Genomic DNA, 23,437 nt, shown 5'->3' with positions numbered 1-23,437 from the left:
AATAGTAATTACACTCGTGTCCGTTAGAAATAGTTAGGATTATCTTACGAGTCGTTATTTAAGAATAGAATAGTAATTACACTCGTGTCCGTTAGAAAGAGTTAGGATTATCTTACGAGTCGTTATTTAAGAATAGAATAGTAATTACACTCGTGTCCGTTCCGTTAGAAAGAGTTAGGATTATCTTACAAGTCGTTATTTAAGAATAGAATAGTAATTACACTCGTGTCCGTTAGAAAGAGTTAGGATTATCTTACGAGTCGTTATTTAAGAATAGAATAGTAATTACACTCGTGTCCGTTAGAAAGAGTTAGGATTATCTTACCAGTCGTTATTTAAGAATAGAATAGTAATTACACTCGTGTCCGTTAGAAAGAGTTAGGATTATCTTACGAGTCGTTATTTAAGAATAGAATAGTAATTACACTCGTGTCCGTTAGAAAGAGTTAGGATTATCTTACAAGTCGTTATTTAAGAATATAATAGTAATTACACTCGAGTCCGTTAGAAAGAGTTAGGATTATCTTACAAGTCGTTATTTAAGAATAGAATAGTAATTACACTCGAGTCCGTTAGAAAGAGTTAGGATTATCTTACGAGTCGTTATTTAAGAATAGAATAGTAATTACACTCGTGTCCGTTAGAAAGAGTTAGGATTATCTTACGAGTCGTTATTTAAGAATAGAATAGTAATTACACTCGTGTCCGTTAGAAAGAGTTAGGATTATCTTACGAGTCGTTATTTAAGAATAGAATAGTAATTACACTCGTGTCCTTTAGAAAGAGTTAGGATTATCTTACAAGTCGTTATTTAAGACTAGAATAGTAATTACACTCGAGTCCGTTAGAAAGAGTTAGGATTATCTTACAAGTCGTTATTTAAAAACGTGCCCAACAGTTTCATTTCATTTCAACTTATTTTCTTGCTTATATCCAATTAAGGTTCAAGCAAGCTGTCCAGGGCACACCTCAGCTATCTAAGCTGTTTGTCCAGGACAGTGAGTTAGTGGTTAGTGATTAGTGAGAGAGAAGAGGGGTGTAGTGGTCTTACACCTATCCGTTGAGTCTTAAAATTCGCTCTGGGTGGGAGCCGGTACCGAGCTGCGAACCCTGTACCTACCAGCCTTATGTCCGATGGCTTAACCACGACACCACGGAGGCCGGTGGAACACAACACGCTTTTGCTCGTTTTAAAACAACTCGTTCAAAGAAAAATGGTTTCTAACGCATTAGTGATTAGTGATATTTCTAATCATCTGAACTGTTTGTACAAACATTAGAACGATCAGAAACACATTTCAATGGACAGACCCTAGTTGTTAAACACATCATCTTTTTAACTATTAGAGTCGTTTATGATCACTGGAATCAAACTCTACTTAGATTTTATTCTTTAGATTATTCATTCCCGTAGTTAAGTGTTTCTGGTCATCCTGATGTTTTTAATAACAAACAAAGCATTTTTTCACATTTTTAAAACGCACACGTGTGCGTCTGAGAAGTAGTGGTTTATTGATTCGAGTTCTAGTCTTTTTTTCAGGATATTTTCCGTTTTAACGTCACAGACTCTTCTTTCACTTTATTGTAACTTTATCCAAATGAGTTACAGGTTTGTAAATTAACTAAAATTAGTGTCCATTTTTTACGGGTTAAAACTAGGATGTGTTTTTCTGTCTGTGGGAAAGTGCATATAAAAGATCCCTTGCTGCATTAGAAAAGAAAATGTAGCGGGTTTCTTCTGATGATTATGAGTCAGAATTACCAAATGTTTGACATCCAATAGCTGATTAGGGGCGGGACGTAGCTCAGTGGTACAGCGCTCGCTTGCTGCGCGGTCGATCTGGGATCGGTCCCCGTCGGTGAGCCCATTGGGCTATTTCTCGTTCCAGCCAGTGCACCACGACTGGTATATCAAAGGCCGTGGTATGTGCTATCATGTCTGTGGGATGGTGCATATAAAAGATTCCTTGCTGCTAATCGAAAAGAGTAGCCCATGAAGTGGCGACAGCGAGTTTCCTTTCAATATCTCTGTGGTCCTTAACCATATGTCGGACACCATATAACCGTAAATAAAATGTGTTGAGTGCGTCGTTAAATAAATAATTTTCTTTCCTTTTCTGTGTATCAAATGCATTGTGGGATGGTAGTTGGTGAGTGTTTTATTATCCACTCACTATACTAAATTGATTTAGCTAAACATAAACACAACTCGCGTGGGTTTAGGTTGCACTGAACTAAACAAGAAAGTTCCGTGTCAAAATTTGAGGTGCACCGTCAAATATTTGTCAATTGCCATAAATAAATACACCTTTATTTGTTATACAGATGTTATGTAATATGCACCAGAGGTTGAAACCTGTGCAGGGTATCGCCAAAAAATGGAACTGCGAGTTAAAACAAAACTTAGGGATGCTAATAAATCTCTAAAAACGTACGTGACCCCCTATTTGTTTTGCAGGTATATTAAATATGAGGTGTGTACTGCCTGGATGGATTGATACGCTGTTTTACTATATACCAATTTTATTAGAAAGCGTTAACGTGATCGGCAGTATGAATTCATTTGGTACATTGGAACCTTTGTTTCCCATAACGTGTGTGCACAAAATGTATCATAAGGTTGAGCACGCTTATTATGAAACAAGTTTGTTTTGATTAACGACACTACTCTAGCATATTTATTTATTAATCATCGGCTGTTGGATGTCAAACGCTTGGTAATTTTAGGGAGGAAACCCGCTTCATTTTTCCATTAGTAGCAAGAGATATTTTATATGCACCATCCCACAGACAGGATAGCACATACGACGGCCTTTGATATACCAGTCGTGGTGCACTAGCTGGAACGAGAAATAGCGACGTCCTCATGACCATCGAGTATGGGTCTTTCTCTCTCTCTCTGTCTCACCCCCCCCCCTCTCTCTGTGTGTTGGTGTGCCTCTAACTCTCTCTGCCTCTCGCACTGTCTCTCTAAGTGTGCGTCTCTCTCTTTCTCTCTGTGTCTCTCTGTCTCTCTGTCTCTCTCTCTCTCTCTCTCTCTCTCTCTCTCTCTCTCGTTAGATACCATAAAATAGCTGTAGTTAAAATGTGTCGAGTCATTAAACAGACATTCCTTTTCTCTTTTTTTCCTCATTCCTTCCAGCGAATTCACTGTAAACTCGAAATAGAACAAAACAAAACAAAACGGCTATTGAATTTGATCATACTTTATATACAAACAGCACCATGGAAATATCAAATATCATAAATCACATACAACAATGTTAATTATGGAACAATGCACAAAAAGAGAACACAGAGAAAAAAATTAGACGATGATGATGGAAAAGGAAACGAAGAAGAAAAATCATAAGATCTTGGTTCTTGGTTACCCCCCCCCCCCCCCCCAAAAAAAAAAAAAAAAAAAAAAAAAAAAACGAAAAACAAAAACAAACAACAACAACACAACAACAACCCCACCCCACCCCCCAAAAAAACCCCACCCCTCAACCCCCCCCCACCCCACCCCCCACCCCCATTTCGACGATTCTTTTGCTTTCGAGGTCCACCTATTGACAGGCGCAGCGTATTATGGGAGTGGCCTAGGTAAGGCATCACATGGCCACGTGACCAAGCTCATTTGCATAATTGGGGTTAGGATAACGGCTACTATGAGTATAATATATTATATTCATTATATAATAAACCTATACATGTATTACATCGGTATTTTCATTTATATATATTAATTGTTTTCGAGTATTTTCTTCACAGTTATGAGCTAACGCAATACACAAGACCAAGTAATACAACAACATTTGTCTTCTTCTACAATGAATTTGATTTAAGCTCTCACTGAATTTGGAGAATATATTTCATTCTTAAATCGCCAAAAAACAAAACAAAAAATCAATAAAAAAAAACAAAACAAAAAACAACAAAAACAAATCAAATCAAATAAATACAATTCTTTATGGAGCATTTATTTTGCTAAACATGCATTTCGTTCGGCTAACTTTGAATTTGTTAAAGATTATCAGACCAAACTGAAATTGTTGTTTGGGCCCAGCTGAAACACCAAATGCTTACACATATCCCATGACATAAGATTGAATTCCAAAATGTTGTTTACTTTTACCATCGGTGGCGTCGTGGTTAAGCCATCGGACTACAGGCTGGTAGGTACAGTGTTCGCATCCCGGTACCGGCTCCAACCCAGAGCGAGTTCTTACGGGCTCAATGGGTAGGCGTAAGGCCACTACACCCTCTTCTCTCTCCCACTAACCCACTGTCTTGGACAGACAGCCCAGATAGCTGAGGTGTGTACCAGGACAGCGTGCTTGAACCTTAATTGGATATAAGCACGAAAATAAGTTGAAATAAAATGAAACTTTACATTCATGAGAACAAATTCTTTACCCTGACTTCATAACAGCCTATCAGATAAAATAGTCACTTCCAAAGATCCAGATACAAAACAGTGACTTCATAACAGCCTATCAGATAAAATAGTCACTTCCAAAGATCCAGATACAAAACAGTGACTTCATAACAGCCTATCAGATAAAATAGTCACTTCCAAAGATCCACATACAAAACAGTGACTTCATATTAAGGGGGGCGGGACGTATCCCTGTGTTGAAGCGCTCGCTTCATACACGGTCGATCTAGGATCGATCCCCGTCAGTGGGTCCATTGGGCTATTTCTCGTTCCAGCCAGTGCACCTCGACTTGTATATCAAAGGCTGTGGTATATGCTATCCTGTCTGTGGGATGGTGAATATAAAATATCCCTTGCTACTAATGTAAAAATGTAGTAGGTTTCCTCTCTAGGACTGTATATCAGAATTACCAAATGTTTGACGATCAATAGCCGATGATTAACAAATCAATGTGCTCTAGTGGTGTTGTTAAATAAAACAAACTTTATTTTTTCATAATAAGGCGCAAATCACATTTGTTCGTAATCATATCAATCACTTTCTATGCAAATGGGTCGAGTAGATAGCATATATGCGTCATCCAAATGCATGTGCGTATCCGATCACTCTCAATCTGATTACAGTTAGCTCTATTAACCAGTGGAGCTAATATTAATTAGATTGCGATCACTCTATGCATTGTGGAAATTAAAGTTAACAGTTTGTTTTGTTTAATGATAGCACCAGAGCACATTAACCATCTTCTAAAGGATGTCAAAAGTTTGGTACTTTTGATATACTGTCTTTGAGAGGAAACCCGCTACATTTTCCCATTAGTAGCAAGGGATCTTTTATAAGCATCATCCCACAGACAGGATAGCACACAACACGGCCTTTAACAAACCAGTCGTGGTGCACTGGTTGGAACGGGAGACAGCCCAATGGGCCAACTGATGAATATCGATCCCCGGCAGACAACGCATCAAGCGAGCTCTTTACCACTGGACTACCTCCCGCCCGTCTAATCAAGTCTGTTAATCGTATCTGAACCGGCCTCGGTGGCGCAGTGGTTAAGCCATCGGACTACAGGCTGGTAGGTACAGGGTTCGCAGCCCGGTACCGGCTCCAACCCAGAGTGAGTTCTTAAGGGCTCAATGGGTAGGTGTAAGACCACTACACCCTATTCTCTCTCACTAACCACTAACCAACTAACAACTAACCCACTGTCCTGGACAGACAGCCCAGAGAGCCCAGAGAGCTGAGGTGTGTGCCCAGGACAGCGTGCTTGAACCTTAATTGGATATAAGCACGAAAATAAGTTGAAATCAATCAATCGTATCTGAAATCACAATATGCCAGTCTATTGGTGCATCTAAGGAACGAAACCCACAAATGCACTGATCAAGCAAAGTTGGATAATATAATGTCCACAAACGCATTTTCTGAAGTAAATCCGCAAATGCATCTTAAGAACCAAACAACTTCACTGGCGCTTCTTACCATCTATGTCTACAAATGTCTCTTGGAAAAGACAAGCGCCAACAACTGTCCAAAATTATAATATAAATAAATACTAATCTCATCAGAAACTGTGTAAACTCAAAAGCTGCAGAGAAACAGTGACTAGTCACAATCATTAGGAACATTCAACACAAACACTTGTATTCATAATCTTTGTCACTCATCTGAAGACAACACCAATACCTTGCGAGTCGCTTTTGCAGGTTTGTTTCCGAGAATATGGTAATCCACTACCCATTGTTTCACAGCCATACCAACGATGAATGAATGAATGAATGAATGAATGTTTATCGACACCCCAGCATGATAAATACATCGACTATTGGATGTCCAACGATGATGAAATGCAATATCTGTACTATTGTTTTAAGGATATTATAGGATGTTACAGGGCTTGAAGACTGTTCAGTTAACCACCATTGTATATGTACTGAAATGTCAATAAGTGATTAACTGATCTGCTTCTTTTTCTGGTAACGAATGTAAGTCTTCTGTGGAACACACCTCGTGTAGGAAGACTGCCAATACCCAGAACGATCTATCCTTCCTTTCTTCTTTGTGAGAGAATTGCTACTCTCATGACTAGTTTCACTAGACTCCTTCGTTTATAACAAGACTGCTACTCAGGATTGGTTCGACAAATCCAGACAAGCACAAGACAAAGCCCAATGGCCTGTTGTGGTGGCACGCACTCATGAATCAAGTGTCAAAACACATCCACCAGTTCAAAAGAGTCAACAAGCAAGTTAGTAGCTTACAGCCGAGTCTATACAGTTGATTATAAATAGTGCTGAACGTGTAAGTAGAAGCAGTTTACGTCACGTCACTATTTCCAACATTACAACACATATTTTCATCCACAAGTTGAGGTGGTTCAACACCCGCTTTGTTGATTCGTGGAGGTCCCAATTTGCCGCCAGGGCAACGCCGAGAACGGCCCGATGCCATGTGCAGTAGGTTCGAATCCTGTCAATGTACTCTGTGTTTTTGTTATAAATACTGCGTCGGTAATTTTGATAGTGGAATGCTTAGTCCTTGTGTGCACCTTAAAAGCAGCTGCAATTCATTAATCGCCGAATACTAAGTACATGCATTACACTGACTTTGAACCGAATGTTTGACAGTCCTCATCTTAAATAACATTAATTGAGCATACATTTTGTGTATATTCCGGTTGGTCTTTAGGTTAACACCAGGGTCTGTTAAATGCCATGCGAATCCGTGCTGTATAGAATCGAATCCCATCAATACACACTTTCATTACATTATTGACTGGACTTTTAAAAAAGTTGATACTTTAGCACCATTCCGCCGGTCATCTGTCCTCAAGAAATGACAGTATCAGCAGTTGTCCAATCAGAAAGGTCAGCAGCCAAAGATGGCTGCTAGAGAGGGACTGAGAGCTCGATGTCGGTTGGAAGATGGATGAGAGGCTGATGGCGGAAGTGATGTTCACTGGGATGTCCACGTTGCAGTAAGAGGAATCACAACACGAAACGCAGACCTGAAATAAACAATATATATTATTAGGTATTCATGGTATTCAGGTGCGGATCCAGGGATTAGTGAAGGGGGAGGGGGACATGACGCCGAGCATGGTAAAAGGTGTTTGAACAGGCTTTTTTATGTTTTCTTTGACATCGGCAAAAAGTAGTCATTTTGGTTTAATATGTATCATAAAGTAAAAAATAGTGTTGCAAACGTTGGGTGGAGGGGTGGGGGGTGGGGGTGGGGTGGGGACGTAACTAAGTGGGAACGCACTCGCCTGATGCGCGGTCGGTCTAGGATCCGTACCTATAGGTGGGCCTTTTGGGTTCCAGCCAGAACACCACGACGGATATATCAAAGGCCGAGGTATGTGCTATCATAATTTTAAGGATGGTGCACATAAAATATTCCCTGCTACTAATGGGAAAATTTAATAAGCGGGTTTCTCTATATTACTATATGACTGAACTACCAAATGTTTGACATCCAACAGCCGATGATTAATAAATTAATGTTCTCAAGTGGTGTCGTTAAAAAATAAAACATATGTTTGACATTCAATAGCTGATGTGTTCTAGTGATGTTAAAGAAAACAAACTTAAACTTTTGCACTCGTTAGCGACAAACTGCTAGCTGAACTTAGCCGTGGTATTGTAGACATCATTTAGTTCACCACTTACATAACAATGTCGGTATAAAACTCAACTTAAAGATGTAATGTGATACTCAATGACTTTCAGGTGAGACTGAGTGTACATAAATAAGTAACACAGTTCACTTCCTAAAAAGGTTTGTCGCTGATCGAAGTTTTAAAAACATAATGTTCCCAGTGATCACCGGGGGATGGAAATTTGAGAGTCCAAAGAACCTGAACTTGTTGAGGGTTTCGGGGAACGTGATAAAGGCCGTGGTATATACTATCCTGTCTGTGGGATGCTGCATATGAAAGATCCATCTTCCAATTAATCCATTGTGTGGTGGCAGCAGGTTTCCTCTCTCATTAACCTGTGTTCGGCAATGTTTGAGACCCGCCCTCTACCGATTACGGTTGGGCTGCTGGCGATCCCTTGCACTTGCTAGCACTAGCGGTCCCCTCTCCCACCCACCCTAACCCTTTTCCTGTCCTGGACGGTGGGTTACTCGTTGTTTTGCTTAACGACACCACCAGAGCACATTAATCTACCAATTATCGGCTATTGGATGTAAACAATTTGGTAATTTTGACATAGTATTAGAGAAGAAACCCGCTACAGGTTTCCATTAGTAGTAAGGGATATTTTATATGCATCATCCCATAGCCTTTGATATCGTGGTGCACTGGCTGGAGCGAAACTAACTTCCTGACATTATGGATGAGCGTATTGGTTTCATACACTTTCTGGTGTTATACCTTTAGGGTCGTACCTAGCGGAGGTACAAAGGGGCAGTTGCACCACTCAAAAAACAAGAACCCTGGTTCGTTTTGTATTGCCACCCCACCTATTTTAAGCTAGATACGGCCCTGACCTAGCGCGTGTGCAGGAATTTATGAAGCGGAGGTCTAGATTTTGGCAAACGAAGTTTATAGACGGGTTGAATCATGCTCCATATATTGAATTTGTTTTTTTACATGAGCAGGGCATTTCGACCACCCTTCCCCGCAAATATGTCTGCTTGACCTACTAACATTAAAGCTGCTGGTCGATCTAGATTATTATTTCAACAGTGCCTTTAAAGCCGCAACCTTAGTTTCATCCAGCGAAAATAAATTATAATTTGGTTATCTACAAACCTGTAACACACTTAGATCACGTTTTTATCAAATGGAGTGAAAAAGCAGGTTTTATATCGATAAATACCATGGGAATCCCCATGTCCCAATTGCTTGAAATAATTTTGAAAGTTTGTATTCTGATGTCACTTGAAGCACAACAATGTCTACGTCACGACAAATTTCACAGAGTGCGCACAGACTAAAGGTGCGTTATTTTCACCTCTCCTGGACATGTTCCAACTATTCTGTCCTGGTTGTATCCCCTCTCCAGATATCGTAAGACTTAGCAAAATTATTGGTTTTAAGGGTTTGTAACGTTTTGTATTGAGACACTTAATTGTCTGAACTTTATTGTTACTGAAAATGTTAACGAACTGTGAAGAAAAACGACAAATCGGATGTTGATTGCGCGAACCGTGCACGAGAAAACAAACCGAACCAAAATGATAACGGTCACGTGGTATACCAACATCTGTGACGTTTACACAGGAAGATTCCCTCTAAAAATAGATTGAACCTCACTTGCTTAACGGTTTTTTCTCGATAGACGTCTTGTGAAAAAATGCAAAAAATGCATTTCGTGGTTTTACAAACATCAGGATTAGCAAAAAGCACTTCAGGTGAATGGAAATTTGTATTCTAAATAATAAAATGTAAGTAAAGTGCAATTTTATTTGTGAAAAATGGGGTTTAATAGCGAAAAACAACGCCGTAATGGTTAACAAATAACTGTAACTAGGGTGTGTCCCTTTAACAATGAAAATAAATCCCACAGGTCCATTCCAGAAGCGGCTGCAATATTATTTTCAGAGAGAGAGTGTGTGTGTGTGTGTGTGGTGTGTGTGGTGTGTGTGTGTGTGTGTGTGTGTGTGTGATGTGTCTGTGTGTGTGGTGTGGTGGTGGTGGTGTGGTGTGTGGTGTGTGTATGTATGTGTGTGTGTCTGTCTGTGTATATGTGTGTGTGTGTGTGTGGTGTGTATGTGTGTGTGTGGTGTGGTGTGGTGTGTGTGTGGTGTGGTGTGGTGTGCGTGTGGTGTGGTGTGGTGTGGTGTGGTGTGGTGTGGTGTGTGGTGTGGTGTGTATGTCTGTGTGTGTGTGTCTGTCTGTGTGTGTGTATGTCTGTCTGTCTGTCTGTGTGTGTCTGTGTCTGTCTGTGTGTGTCTGTCTGTCTGTGTGTGTGTGTGTGCGCGATGTGTCTGTGTGTGTGGTGTGGTGGCGGTGTGTGTGTGTGTGTGTTTGTCTGTGTGTATATGTGTGTGTCTGTGTGTGTGGTGTGTATGTGTCTGTCTGTGTGTATATGTGTGTCTGTGTGTGTGTGTGGTGTGTATGTGTGTGTATGTGTGGTGTGGTGTGTGTGTGGTGTGGTGTGCGTGTGGTGTGGTGTGGTGTGGTGTGGTGTGGTGTGGTGTGTGGTGTGTGTATGTATGTGTCTCTGTGTGTGTGTGTGTGTGTGTGTGTGTGTGTCTGTCTGTGTGTGTATATGTGTATGTCTGTCTGTCTGTGTGTGTCTGTGTGTCTGTCTGTGTGTGTGTGTGTGTGTGTGTGTGTGTGTGTGTGTGTGTGCAACATCTGAAACATGGCACATTCTACTAACATGCATTATATATAGGAAGGGGCGGGACGTAGCCCAGTGGTAAAGCGTTCGCTTGATACGCGGTCGGTCTAGGATTGATCCCCGTCAGTGGACCCATTAGGCTATTTCTCGTTCCAGCCAGTGCTCCACAACTGGTGTAGCAAAGGCCGTGGTATGTACTATCTTGTCTGTGAGATGATGTATATAAAAGATCCCTTGCTGCTAATCGAAAAGAGTAGCCCACGAAGTGTCGACAGCGGGTTTCCTCTCTCAATATCTGGGTGGTCCTTAACCATATGTCTGGCGCCATATAACCGTAAATAAAATGTACTGAGTGCGTCGTTAAATAAAACAGTTCCTTCCTTACTTTATATATAGGATTTCAAATAGTACTTTGAAGTCCGGAGGAAGGGGCGCGCATCCCTAGAACCCTCCAGCATCACATATGAAATAATATAATCCGTGACACCCCCATTCTCTATTTACTTCTCTTCTGGAACAGCCGTAATTAAACTTGACACACGTTGTTTCTTTCGTAACTCCATTAGACATATTTACACTTGGTTTTGTTCGTCATTAAAGGATCATTTGTAACCAGATACAAGTATCGTTACCTGGCTGCAAAAATATGTCTCTGAAAGCGATCGTTGATACGTCTTGGTTGTGAAAAACACTGAGCACTTCTGAAGGCTGAGGCGTGTTATATAAATATTAAATATCTTCTTAAGAGTGTCACAGGGCCTCGGTGTACATTTAAAAAAATAAATACAGCGAGTTCTTGGTTCCTATGTGCAATACGTAACTGTTTTTCTCGTTCCAACTGGTCAAAGGACGTAGTTTGTGATTTCCTGTCTATGCATATAAAAGATCCCTTGCTGCATTAGGAAAAATGTTGCGGCTTTCCTACGTGTCATAATTACAAAATGTTTGACATCCAATAGTCGGTGATTAATTAATCAATGTGATCTAGTGGTGTCGTTAAACAAAACAATTTTTTTACTCTAACTGTGTTTTTTAAAGCCTGCAGTGAATTGGCTAAGTGTGGTTGCAAGAGTGAGTGAATGTGGAACTAGATGCGCAATATATGTCAAAGATTACCATATGTTTGACATCTAATAGCCGATGATTAAAGGCATATTGTCAGAGACCACTGACCTGTTTCATGGCCTAACAAAGTATTACTTAAAAATAGATATATCTGATTTGTCCCTAAACGTACTTTATTCAACCATCTACGTAACCACCATACTCCATTTATTAATGATATTTTGTAAAAATAATTGAATTATGGCAATGGTCCATAATTCAAAAACTAATATTGCTGAGAGGGTTGACATGGAAGTGTACCGAACTATCTATTTGTTATCTATGGGAAATAAAATGTTCAATAGAAAAGAAAGAAAGAAATGTTTTATTTAACGACGCACTCAACACATTTTATTTACGGTTATATGGCGTCAGACATATGGTTAAGTGTTCAATAGAAATGTCTAGAATAAAGTTTGTTCTGTTTGAGGACATCACTAGAGCACACTGATTTATTAAAGACATACTGTCACAGATTTAAGGACCTTATTTCTGTTTTAATGAATAATAAATAAAAATTAGGCCTACATTAATTTTTACAGACCAAATCTAACTATTGCATCACTTTAACTACATCATGATGGAGTAAAATCCATGTCAACCCTCTCAGCAATATTAGTTTTTGAATTATGGACCATTGCCATAATTCACTTATTTTTACAAAATATCATTAATAAATGGAGTATGGTGGTTACGTAGATGGTTGAATAAAGTACGTTTAGGGACAAATCAGATATATCTATTTTTAAGTAATTCTTTGTTAGGCCATGAAACAGGTCAGTGATCTCTGACAATATGCCTTTAATCATCAGCTATTAGATGTCAAACATATGGTAATCTTTGACATATATTGTCTCTTCCTCTCTCATTCATTCATTCATTCATTTCAACTTATTTTCGTGCTTATATCCAATTAAGGTTCAAGCACGCTGTCCTGAGTACATACCTCAGCTGTCTGTGCTGTCTGTCCAGGACTGTGGGTTAGTTGTTAGTTGGTTAGTGGTTGGTGAGAGAGAAGAGGGTGTAGTGGCCTTACACCTACCCATTGAGACCGTAAGAACTCGCTCTGGGTTGGAGACGGCACCGGGCTGCGAACCCTGTACCTACCAGCCTGTAGTCCGATGGCTTAACCACTGCGCCACCGAGGCCGGTAAAATAATTCCTCTCTCAAATTAATTTACAAAAATGCCAGTCATTACTGCTGTGGTCAGATGTTAATTTTACTATTAACTGGGAAAGCAAACATAATTCTAACCACCTTAGCTTCAGAGTTGTGAGAGATGGACAGTGTCCCTGTCCCTCTCCGTTTGAAACGCTTAATCTCTCAAATATCATTATCAGATCCAACCACATATTGCTCTGATATCGTCATGTGAAGGTTCAACTAATTATGTTAATATATTCAAGCGACTACTTGACAATCTCAACAAGCACTCTCACCTTCTCTGAAGAGTTCTCCGTATCCCGGCAACCGACGTGCTCATTGGTGCATTCCGCGGCAACTGCGCATCTCTTCTTGACGCGCAGACTACTTCCGGTCTTTGTGTTGAATGTGTGGACAGTCTCGCACACGGTGTGATCTGAGAATTCAAAAAAAAGAGTAAATAAATAATTATAGGAAGACGAAGACATGGTATATACTTTAAAGGGACTATCCTGAGTTTCCGACCATTGTCACTTATTTTTAAGCAATAAATCCCTTTTTAACAACTTTAAAGTTTCATGATACATCTTGAATACAGTTTATTGTTTAGACTATCGATATTGGTCTTTCCTTTCTACAATACTATCAGATGCATGTAAATAAGGAAGGAAGGAGATGTTTTAATAAACGACGCACTCAACACATTTTATTTACGGTTATATGGCGTCAGACATATGGCTATGGACCACACAGATACAGAGAAGGGAAATTCGTTGTCGCCACTTCATAGGCTACTCTTTTCGATTAGCAGCAAGGGATCTTTTATATGCAGCATCCCACAGACAGGATATTACCTACCATGGCCTTTGTTGCACCAGTTGTGGAGCACTAGCTGGAACGAGAAATAGCCCAATGGGACCAACGACGGGGATCGATCCTAAACCGACCGCGCATCAAGCGGGCGCTTTACCACTGGCTACGTCCCCCCCCCCCCCCCCCCCCCCGACCATCATCTTTCAAATTAATACTATTGTCCATTGATGATGTAAACGGCTAATAACACTGTGTAAATACTGGAGTACGTACGTACATACATATATATTTTGTATTGGATATTTTCACCACTTTCCATACAATGTAAACGTTTTTCCCTTTTAATGACATATGTATTGTACCTGTTTACAGTTAAAGTTTGTTTTGTTTAACGACACCACTAGAGCACATTAATTAATTAATCATAGGCTATTGTATGTCAAATATTTGGGTAATTTTGACATACAATCTTAAAGAGGAAGCCCGTTACATTTTTTTTCCATTAGTAGCAAGGGATATTCTGTATTAGTTAGGGGATAATATCACTGTGGTTCGTTGGTAACTATAAGGATTTATCACAAAATTTGGATTTAGGGACGAAACGAAACAGTGATATTATCCCTATTCTAATACTACACCTATTAGGAGTATCTGTAAGACATTTTATTGTGTTTTTATTAAAGAAATCCCACAAATATAAAAAAAAAACATTTAATTATCTATTCTCCTTACTTACGATATTCAATGAAAACGCTTGTAGTAAGTAAAAATATGACGTAATATTTTCACTTAAAGTTTATATAAATACATAAAATAATATGCATTTACTAAAGGGTAAGTATTATTTTCAAAAGTTTTTCAGAATTGTGTGATATTTTAAAGCAGTTAATGTTGCTTAAAATTGCTTTTAAAAAATCAAGTGATTTCCATCTTGTCTTCTTTATTAATTTTATTGTCACAAAAAGTATGTTCTAAACAAAAATAAGGTACTTCAGATTGTGATATAATTATTTCTGATAAACCTGCTTGCACCCTTTTGAGAACACAAACTAGAAGAGCAGACCACAAGACACATGTTGGTGACTGCTGCGATCGATCAGTGACCGGACCTTACTTTGGGTGGGTGGGTGCACGTTCATTGCTGCTAACAAAGTGGTAAATGTTACAATGGCACGAAATAATAACAAAATAGTAACAATAACATCATTTTCATCTGAAGTTAGTAATTTTGCTAAAAATTATTTATATCGACGTTTAAATATAATGGAAGACGCGGAATTAATATACTAACGAAAACACCACACATGAGACTAAGTGACAATATATTGGACGAGTTCTCGGAATTTTGTCATCGTGATTAATCAATGAAAAAAAGGCTTTTATGAAAGTTGTATTAGAATCATAGAAAATAGTCCACGGGCGATACAAATACATGTATTTGTAACGCCTGTAGACTATATGTTTATGACTAATACAGAATAGTATTCCGAAGTCACAGACCCCAAGCTACAATCGTTCCTTACTCAAACATCCATTCTAATGTATCCAATGATACTAACAGATTTACTCCGCAATTAGTGATGACAACAAAGAGAAGAATTAAAATGACTGAACTCACTTTCAGGACAGGCGATGTCTGGAGCCCATCTGTTACATTCCTCATTATTGACCTTGTCTGGACACGTGTAACACGTGATCACTGAAATAAATTAATATATAAATAATAAAAATGATAATCATATGTATTATAAATAAACAAACGAATGAATGAATGAATGAATGAATGATTGAATGAATGAAAATAATAAATAAAATAAATCACATTAAGCGCATAGTAGACGTTGAAGAAAAGCGAGCATTTTAATGTGGCGAAGCATTGTAATACACACACACACACACACACACACACACACACACACACACACACTCCGGTTGAGACCACACGACGCCCCAGTCATGCCCGTGCACGCACCTACATATGAGACAAGTTCAGGAGGTCGAGCGCCAGCAGTCGCTCGCAAGACTGGTTTCTGGCGTATGATGTTAAATGGCTGTGGTGTATTAAGAAAACCAGTGGAACAGACAGCGAGCGCTCGCCCTCTTGAACACGCAGTTTATTACTCACAGCTACGTCGTGCTCCCGATCTCGACTCGATAACGACGTTAACACCAGCCACTCCCGTCAACCACAACATCACTCCCACTACTTGGAACACGATGACGTCACAATGTCGCATACTGACGGTGTAATTTCCGCTGGTATATACTCTGAAAATATAAGTCATATGATAAAAGAAAGAAAGAAAATACAAGAAAATAGAAGAAGAAAAAAAGAGAAGAGGAAGAAAAAGAAAAAAAGATGAATGAATGAATGAATGAATGAATGTTTAACGACACCCCAGCACGAAAATGCATCGGCTATTGGGTGTCAAACTATGGTAAATGTAATAACAATATAGATATAGGAATGAATGAATGAATGAATGAATGAATGTTTAACGACAACCCAGCACGAAAATGCATCGGCTATTGGGTGTCAAACTATGGTAAATGTAATAACAATATAGATATAGGAATGAATGAATGAATGAGTGTTTAACGACACCCCAGCACGAAAATGCATCGGCTATTGGGTGTCAAACTATGGTAAATGTAATAACAATATAGATATAGGAATGAATGAATGAATGAATGAATGAAAGAATGAGTGAATGAATGTTTAACGACACCCCAGCACGAAAATGCATCGGCTATTGGGTGTCAAACTATGGTAAATGTAATAACAATATAGATATAGAAATGAATAAATGAATGAATGAATAAATGTTTAACGACACCCCAGCACGAAAATACATCGGCTATTGGGTGTCAAACTAAAGAAAGAAATGTTTTATTTAAGACGAACTCAACACAAACTAAAGACGAAATGAAGTATAAGTAGAAGGAGAAGAAGAAGGAGGAAGGGCTACAGGTGAGAAATTTCAAATAAAATCAGTTTCAAACGTTTCAAAATTAAGCATCATAACATCATAGTCTAGTGGTATAGCGTTCGCCTTATGCGCAGTCTGTCTAGGGTCGATCCCCGTCGGTGAAACCATGAGTCGTGGTATTTACTATCCTGTTTGTGAAAGATCCCTTGCTGCTAATTGGAAAGAGTAGCCCATGAAGTGGCGACAGCGGGTTTCCTCTCATTATCTGTATGGTCTTTAACCATATGTCCGACTCCATATAACAATAATTAAAATGTGTCGAGTGCCATTCTGTAAAACATTCCTTCCTTCCTTCCTTCCTTTCTTTCTTTCGTTCATAACATACTAAATAAACATACTTTTTTTAACAAAAATAAATGAAAGATGAATGCAGAAACACCGTTTTCCAAATGCTCACCTCTCACGGTGAAGCCTGCATATTATGTATTCATATGCAGAGCTTTTACGTCAAATACAATATACAAAAGTGCCCTGAGGTACTGGCAGATGTTAGAGAGAGATACATGCGTAATTTCACTACCTCGTGCTAAACAGTTTCCCCGGGCCCACTGATGTAAACGTATGTAACATATCTATAGCACGAATCGCGACTTGGGGCTAGGGTTGTGTCAGGTGCGGCAGAACATTAAAATCCACTTTATGGAAACCATGTCTGAACAGGAATCAACAGAACACCGCTGAAGGGCTGAAGTGTTAACGCAGATGTGAAAATTCTTTGAAGCCTTTGATGTAGATTTTTTTTCTTTTATTCTAGACTTATTGAATCCGTATGTTTGTGTGTATGTGTTTTTCTCCCTGTGGTTGTATCTCTCTCCGTCTCCGTCTCTCTCTCTCTCTCTCTCTCTCTCTCTCTCTCTGTATATATCTCTCTCTCTCTCCTCTTCTCTCCTCTCTCTCTCCCTCTCCCTCTCTCCTCTCCTCTCTTGTCGTCCCCATCTCCAATCGCCCTCTCCTGTCTTGTCTTCTCCCTCTCTCCTCTCTCTCTCTCATCTCTCTCTGCTCTGTGTCTCGTCTCTATATATCTGTATATTTCTGTATATTTATCTCTCTCGGTATCTTTCTCACTGCCTCTTTTTGTCTCTCTTTCTCTCTCTTTGTCAGTCAGTCTATATGCCTCTCTTCCCCTCCATCCATCTCTCTTGTCCCCTCTCTCTGTCTCTGTCTGTCTGTCTGTCTGTCTCTGTCTGTCTCTCTGTCGCTCACTCTCTCTCTCACTCTTTGTCTCTGTATGTATGTATGTGATACTATGTATGTATGTATGTATGTATTTGTGTGCGTGTTATCGTGTGTCTGCGTGTGTGCGTGCGTGCGCGTTATTGTGTGTGCATGTGTGTGTGTGTGTGTTTGTTTGTTTACATATCACATTGATCAGTCAGTCAGGTAGACAGACAGACAGTCGGACATTCAGATAGACAGGCAATAAACGGAGTCAGGTAGACAAGCAGGCAGACAGGCAACAATTTTCAATCACAATATCACAATAATGAATCAGAATATAATTACATATGTATGACATCACTCTAATGTGCAATACCGTTAGGTCAGAATAATGTCATAGCTCTATAAATTATAGAGATAATCACTCACAGCCTAAAAAACCCCGTTCATTACCCAAGAGATCCTAGCAATCCATAATTTATTACGTACAAAAACAGAGTCGAAGGGCTTCAAAATCTAGCAACAAGCATACAGTAAGCAAGAACATAATCTTAATATCTTACCGTAAGGGCGAAATATTCCAGACGTGCACCAGACTCGCTACATTCCCCGATAAGACTCGGAAGGGTTGTTTTCAACAGCCGAGTAGTTCCGATTTGCTTCGGCAATTCACGTGTGAGTCATCGCAGAGAATGAGTGTAAATATCGACTGGTGCGTGTGTCGGGGCGGAATTCACTACAAACGATAGAACAATGTGTGGATCGGATCGATAGACAGTTTGATTAAACATAACGGAAAGAAAAACTGGTGCTAATTTTCCTCCATCTATTCAAGCAGTTTGTTACTATTAAAAAAATAAGAAGAAAAGAAAAAGGAAACAAAGAAGAAAGAAAAGATCTTGTCTGAGCTTTTATTAAAAAATGTCTCCTCAAATTTTGAAATATATTTACTGTGGTGGATGAATACGTGGATGTTTAATTAATTAAATAATTAATTATTTTTTTATTCACTCATTCATTCATTCACTCATTCATTCATTCAGGCATCCCATTCACTCAATCATTCATTAATAATTCATTTATGCCTTCAAACCATAAAATGGGCACTATTATAGTTCTATCATACCTTGCCAAAATGACGGTGTGTGTGTTGTGTGTGGGGGGGGTGGGGGGGGGGGGGGGGGGGGGGGGGGAGGGGGCAGTAAAAAGGGTAATTGTGTAATATACGTAAGTTCCCAAATAAACACTATGGAACAAACTGACGCCCTTGCCGGCCTGCTAAGAAGTTAATTGACGATTTGGCAACTGAATGTTCGACTTTTAAAAAACGAAAGATGGAAATAAATTTTAACAGAGAGAGAGAGAGAGAGAGAGGAGAGAGAGAGAGAGAGAGAGAGAGAGAGAGAGAGAGAGAGAGAGAGAGAGAGAGAGAGAGAGAGAGAGAGAGAGAGATGCGTGAAAGAGATGGAGGGAATACCCATATAGAAAAAAGTTTGTTTAGTTTAACGACACCACTAGAGCATATTGGTACAAATATGTTCAGAAGATGGATCTTTTATACGCACCATGCCACAGACGAGAAATAGCCCAATTGGCCAACAGACGGGAATCGATCCTAGACCGATCACGCATCAGGCGAGCACTTTACCACTGGGCTTTAGTTGACTAATGTCAACTCCTGAAAGAAACATTTTCTTTCCCATTTGTCCACAACTGCAGAGGTGAATCCATAATTTGTAAAGGGGAGTCACACATATTCTGAAACGGACAAGTCTGAGTTTGCCAAAGTCAAATACAATGAGCCGATCTCCCAAGGGGAACGAAGAAGTTTGTTTTGTTTAACGACACCACTAGAGCACATTGATTAATCAATCATCGGCTATTAGATGTCAGTCATTTGGTAATTCTGACTCGTAGTAGTCATTAAAGAAAACCCGCTACATCTTTCCATAAGCAGCAAGGGATCTTTTATATGCACGTTCCCACAGACAGGATAACACATACCACGACCTTTGATATACCAGTCGTGGTACACTGGCTGGAACGAGAAATAGCCCACCGACTGGGGTCGATCCCACACCGACCGCACATCAAGCGAGCGTTGTACTACTGGGCTACGCCCCGCCCACTCCCAAAGGGAGCGAGTTCAGGGAGATGCTCCCCAAAAAAATTCGGAAAAAAGAAAGGTTTTGTGGCGTCGGAGCAAACAATATTGATTCAAAGAAACGCCTTTTTAAGGCAATGTCCCTGTCTCTGGGATGGTGCATGTAAAAGAACCCTTGCTGCTAATGGAAAAGAGTAGCCCATGAAGTGGCGACAGCGGGTGTCCTCTCTCAATATCTGTATGGTCCTTAACCATATGTCTGACGCCATATAACCGCAAATGAAATGTGTTGAGTGCGTCGTTAAATAAAGCATTTTTCTTTCTTTCTTTTTTTAGTATTGTATATTGTGGATGATAAATTGGGGGAAAACGCCATTCAAAAAGGACTTGTAATTCTTCCTCTGAATCCGTAAATGAACCGTCTGCACCTTTACAAATGCATTCGCATCACCCACCCAGGGGCGGATCTAGTGCGGAGGGGGGGGGGGCGACAGTTATAATTTTATTATATATTAATTTTACTTTTTTTACTATCCCCTCCAAACCTCCCCCGAAGTTCCATTGGCATTCCGTCAAATGTTATCCCCCCTAAATGGATTTTCTGGATCCGCCACTGCCACCACCATCTTAAACTCACCCTACCCCACCAACAAGGCATCTAGCTTCGCCACTGCATCTATTGGAGTAAAGTTTTCTAAAAGAACATAAATAACGTAACTATTTCAAAACGACCGTTTCGACATTTTCGCGACAGGCGAAATTGAAAGTGACCGTTGTACCCATTCTCTTCCAAACGACTTTAAAACACAAGTTGCATGGCGTCCATTGTTCTCTTTCTTTCCGCTTGTCAGTCGGTTTGTAAAGTAATTGCGTGAAAGCGACCATAACACCATGAAAGCTAACCCTTGAGGCGGACATTTTACTACCCTGGGCATGTCAAATTCAACTTAAAGTCAACATGTACTAGAGGGGATTGTATTTCAAATTTGTGTGCACTCGGTGGCATGGCCAGAGGAGATTCTGGGGGTGGTGCGCTATTTTGTGTTTGGGGAGTGGGGGTGTATTTTATTAATTATATTTATGAGGGGTTGGATATTTTTTGTTTTGTTTTGTTTTTGTTGTTGTTGTTTTTTTTGTGTGTTTTTTTTTGGGGGGGGGGGCGAGACTTAATCATAGTCTAGTGGTAAAGTGCACGTTTGATGCGCTGTCAGTCTAGGATCGATCCTTGTTGGTGGGCCCGTTGGACTATTTCTCGTTGCCCAGTGGTAAGGCGCTCGCTTGATGCGCGGTCGGTCTAGGGTCGATCCCCGTCGGTTGGCCCATTGAACTACTTCTCGTTCTTACCAGTGCACCACGACTGATATATCAAATACCGTGGTATGTGCTATCCTGTCTGTAGGATGGTGCATATGAAAGATCCCTTGCTGGTAATTGAAAAAAAAAATATTAGCGGGTTTTCTCGCTAAGGATATATTAAAATCACCAAATGTTTTACATCCAATAGCCGATAATTAAAGTTACATTCCTCAGTTTGCTGCATTGTAAGATGTTTCTATGATTAAACTTACATATTAAATATATTTTCTTGTTTAGGATATCAGTGTCTGTATATTTAGTGTGTGTCTGGTCGTCTTAATATTTGTAAGAAGCACACAGTGGATTGCTTATTTAAATAATTTCGTACGTACGAAAAAAATATGTTAGGAAATAAAATGAAATGTAACCTAGTACAAATATTAGAACGATCAAAAACATGTATAATATACAGTCACTACTATTTAATGCAGAAAAATATATTTGATATGTAATTACAATCGTTAAAAAGTCTCTGTTAGTCAATAACATGTTAAAAATTACAGCTCAGGAATGTCCCTTTAATAAATCAACGTGATCTAGTGAAGTCGTTAAACAAAACAAACTTTCACTCTTAACTCTTTGTTCCACCACAAGGTTCAAGCACGGAGACCCGGTATCCAGCCCCCGACACTTCCAACGTCTGAGTCTAGGGTCCATATCGTTATCAACAATATACTCACTGTTTAGGTCCCTATATTAAATTTTATGTCCCTGTCAGTTAACAATTTCTCTGCCACGGGTGAGTAAAGCGATAAATAAACTTACCCCCACTCCACAAAGACAAAGTAAACTCCAAAGGATTAAGCACAGCGTCAACAGGTCGAATGCAGCAAATCAAAGCAGGGTATGGAAGTCTTCTTTAGCAAATGATGGAAGCCTTCTCTACGTACGAAAACCATACAGCGTCGTTTTACAATGATGGAGATTTGTGTGGAACGAATGAGGAAGACCACTATACTAGCTTTCTCGGTCAGCCACTAAACGATCTAAATGAACGTGTGTAAACTCTAGCGACAGTTTAAGTCATGGAAAATAAACACGGCAGTTAAAAGCGTCACAACTCAATAACCGTTTACAATAGGTCCGTTTTGTGTTACGTTTTAACGCCTAGTTGCCGACAGAAAACCCAGTCTAGGTCGCTCTAGGAATAAATTTAAATAAACAAAAATATTTTATTTAGAGGAGAAAGATAAAGAAAAAAGGGGGGACTTCAAAAGGTATTTACTTAATCCATTTCAGGTGAGATAGGTTAACGTACGTAAGTAAAGGCGCGAGAGTACGCAAGGCTCCACGCGCCAGACGGCAGACGGAAGTAGAGTGGGATACAGTAATAGGATCAAAGGCTTACATGGACAACGTGTTTTCGTTATGGAGTCCAAACCGATTGTGTTGTTTTAACGACAAATGTGAAGTCGCTAAATTTAAACAGATCTGCCCGTAGCTGTGAAAGGGTTAAGTTGTTGTGCGCTTTGATAGCACTTAGCGTGAGAAAAAGAAATAGAAAAGGAAATCCACCCACCGAAAAAACCCCACAACTCCACAAAAAGAACAAAAACAAACGTTTATTTTTAAAAGTTAGTTGTGTTTAACACACCACTAGAGCACATTGATTTATTAATCATCGGTTATTGGCTATCAAACATAAGGTCATTTGTGACAGTCATAGAGAGGAAACCCGCTCTGGGTTTTTTTCATTAGTAGCAAGGGATCGTTTATATGCACCATCCCACAGACAGGATAGCATATACCACGACCTTTGATATACCAGTCGTGGTGCACTGACTGGAACGATAAATAGCTCAATGGGCCCCCTGACGGGGATCGATCCTAGACCGACCGCACATCAGGCACTGGGCTACGTCCCGCCCCAACAAAAACAAAACAAATTTAAAACTAAAACTAAATTAATACCCCCCCTAAACCCCCCCCCAACACCCCCCAAAAAAAACCCCCACCCCCCAAAACAAAACAAAACAAAAACTACATGTACATACCTAGATACCAATATACTAGCCGTTGTTACATTAACTAAATTAAATACGATAAGCGCA

General features: G+C 39.7%; 1 protein-coding gene across 1 annotated transcript; it reads right to left on the bottom strand.

Annotated features, from left to right (window-relative positions):
* Nucleotides 1-5,633: 5,633 nt before the first annotated feature.
* On the bottom strand, nt 5,634-22,348 carry LOC121387748 (ly6/PLAUR domain-containing protein 6-like). Its single transcript, XM_041518949.1, has 6 exons — nt 22,152-22,348; nt 18,490-18,662; nt 15,904-16,046; nt 15,397-15,477; nt 13,262-13,401; nt 5,634-7,425 (listed from the first exon to the last, which is right to left on the bottom strand). Exons 3-6 carry the CDS (start codon nt 16,013-16,015, stop codon nt 7,237-7,239), a joined length of 522 nt encoding a protein of 173 aa, XP_041374883.1. The 5' UTR covers nt 16,016-16,046; nt 18,490-18,662; nt 22,152-22,348; the 3' UTR covers nt 5,634-7,236.
* Nucleotides 22,349-23,437: the final 1,089 nt, after the last annotated feature.

The sequence above is a fragment of the Gigantopelta aegis genome, chromosome 13, assembly GCF_016097555.1.
Source record: "Gigantopelta aegis isolate Gae_Host chromosome 13, Gae_host_genome, whole genome shotgun sequence".
Lineage (NCBI taxonomy): Eukaryota > Metazoa > Mollusca > Gastropoda > Neomphalida > Peltospiridae > Gigantopelta > Gigantopelta aegis.
Note: the sequence above shows the minus strand (reverse complement) of the source record. Positions and strands in the feature narration are given on the sequence as shown.

Coding starts and splice junctions, on each gene's coding strand:
- LOC121387748 (XM_041518949.1), bottom strand. CDS start 16,015: ATGCGACATTGTGACGTCATCGTGTTCCAAGTAGTGGGAGTGATGTTG. Junction 13,402..15,396: donor AGACATCGCCTGTCCTGAAA/GTGAGTTCAGTC, acceptor TTGAATTCTCAG/ATCACACCGTGTGCGAGACT. Junction 7,426..13,261: donor CGGAGAACTCTTCAGAGAAG/GTGAGAGTGCTT, acceptor TGTTTATTTCAG/GTCTGCGTTTCGTGTTGTGA.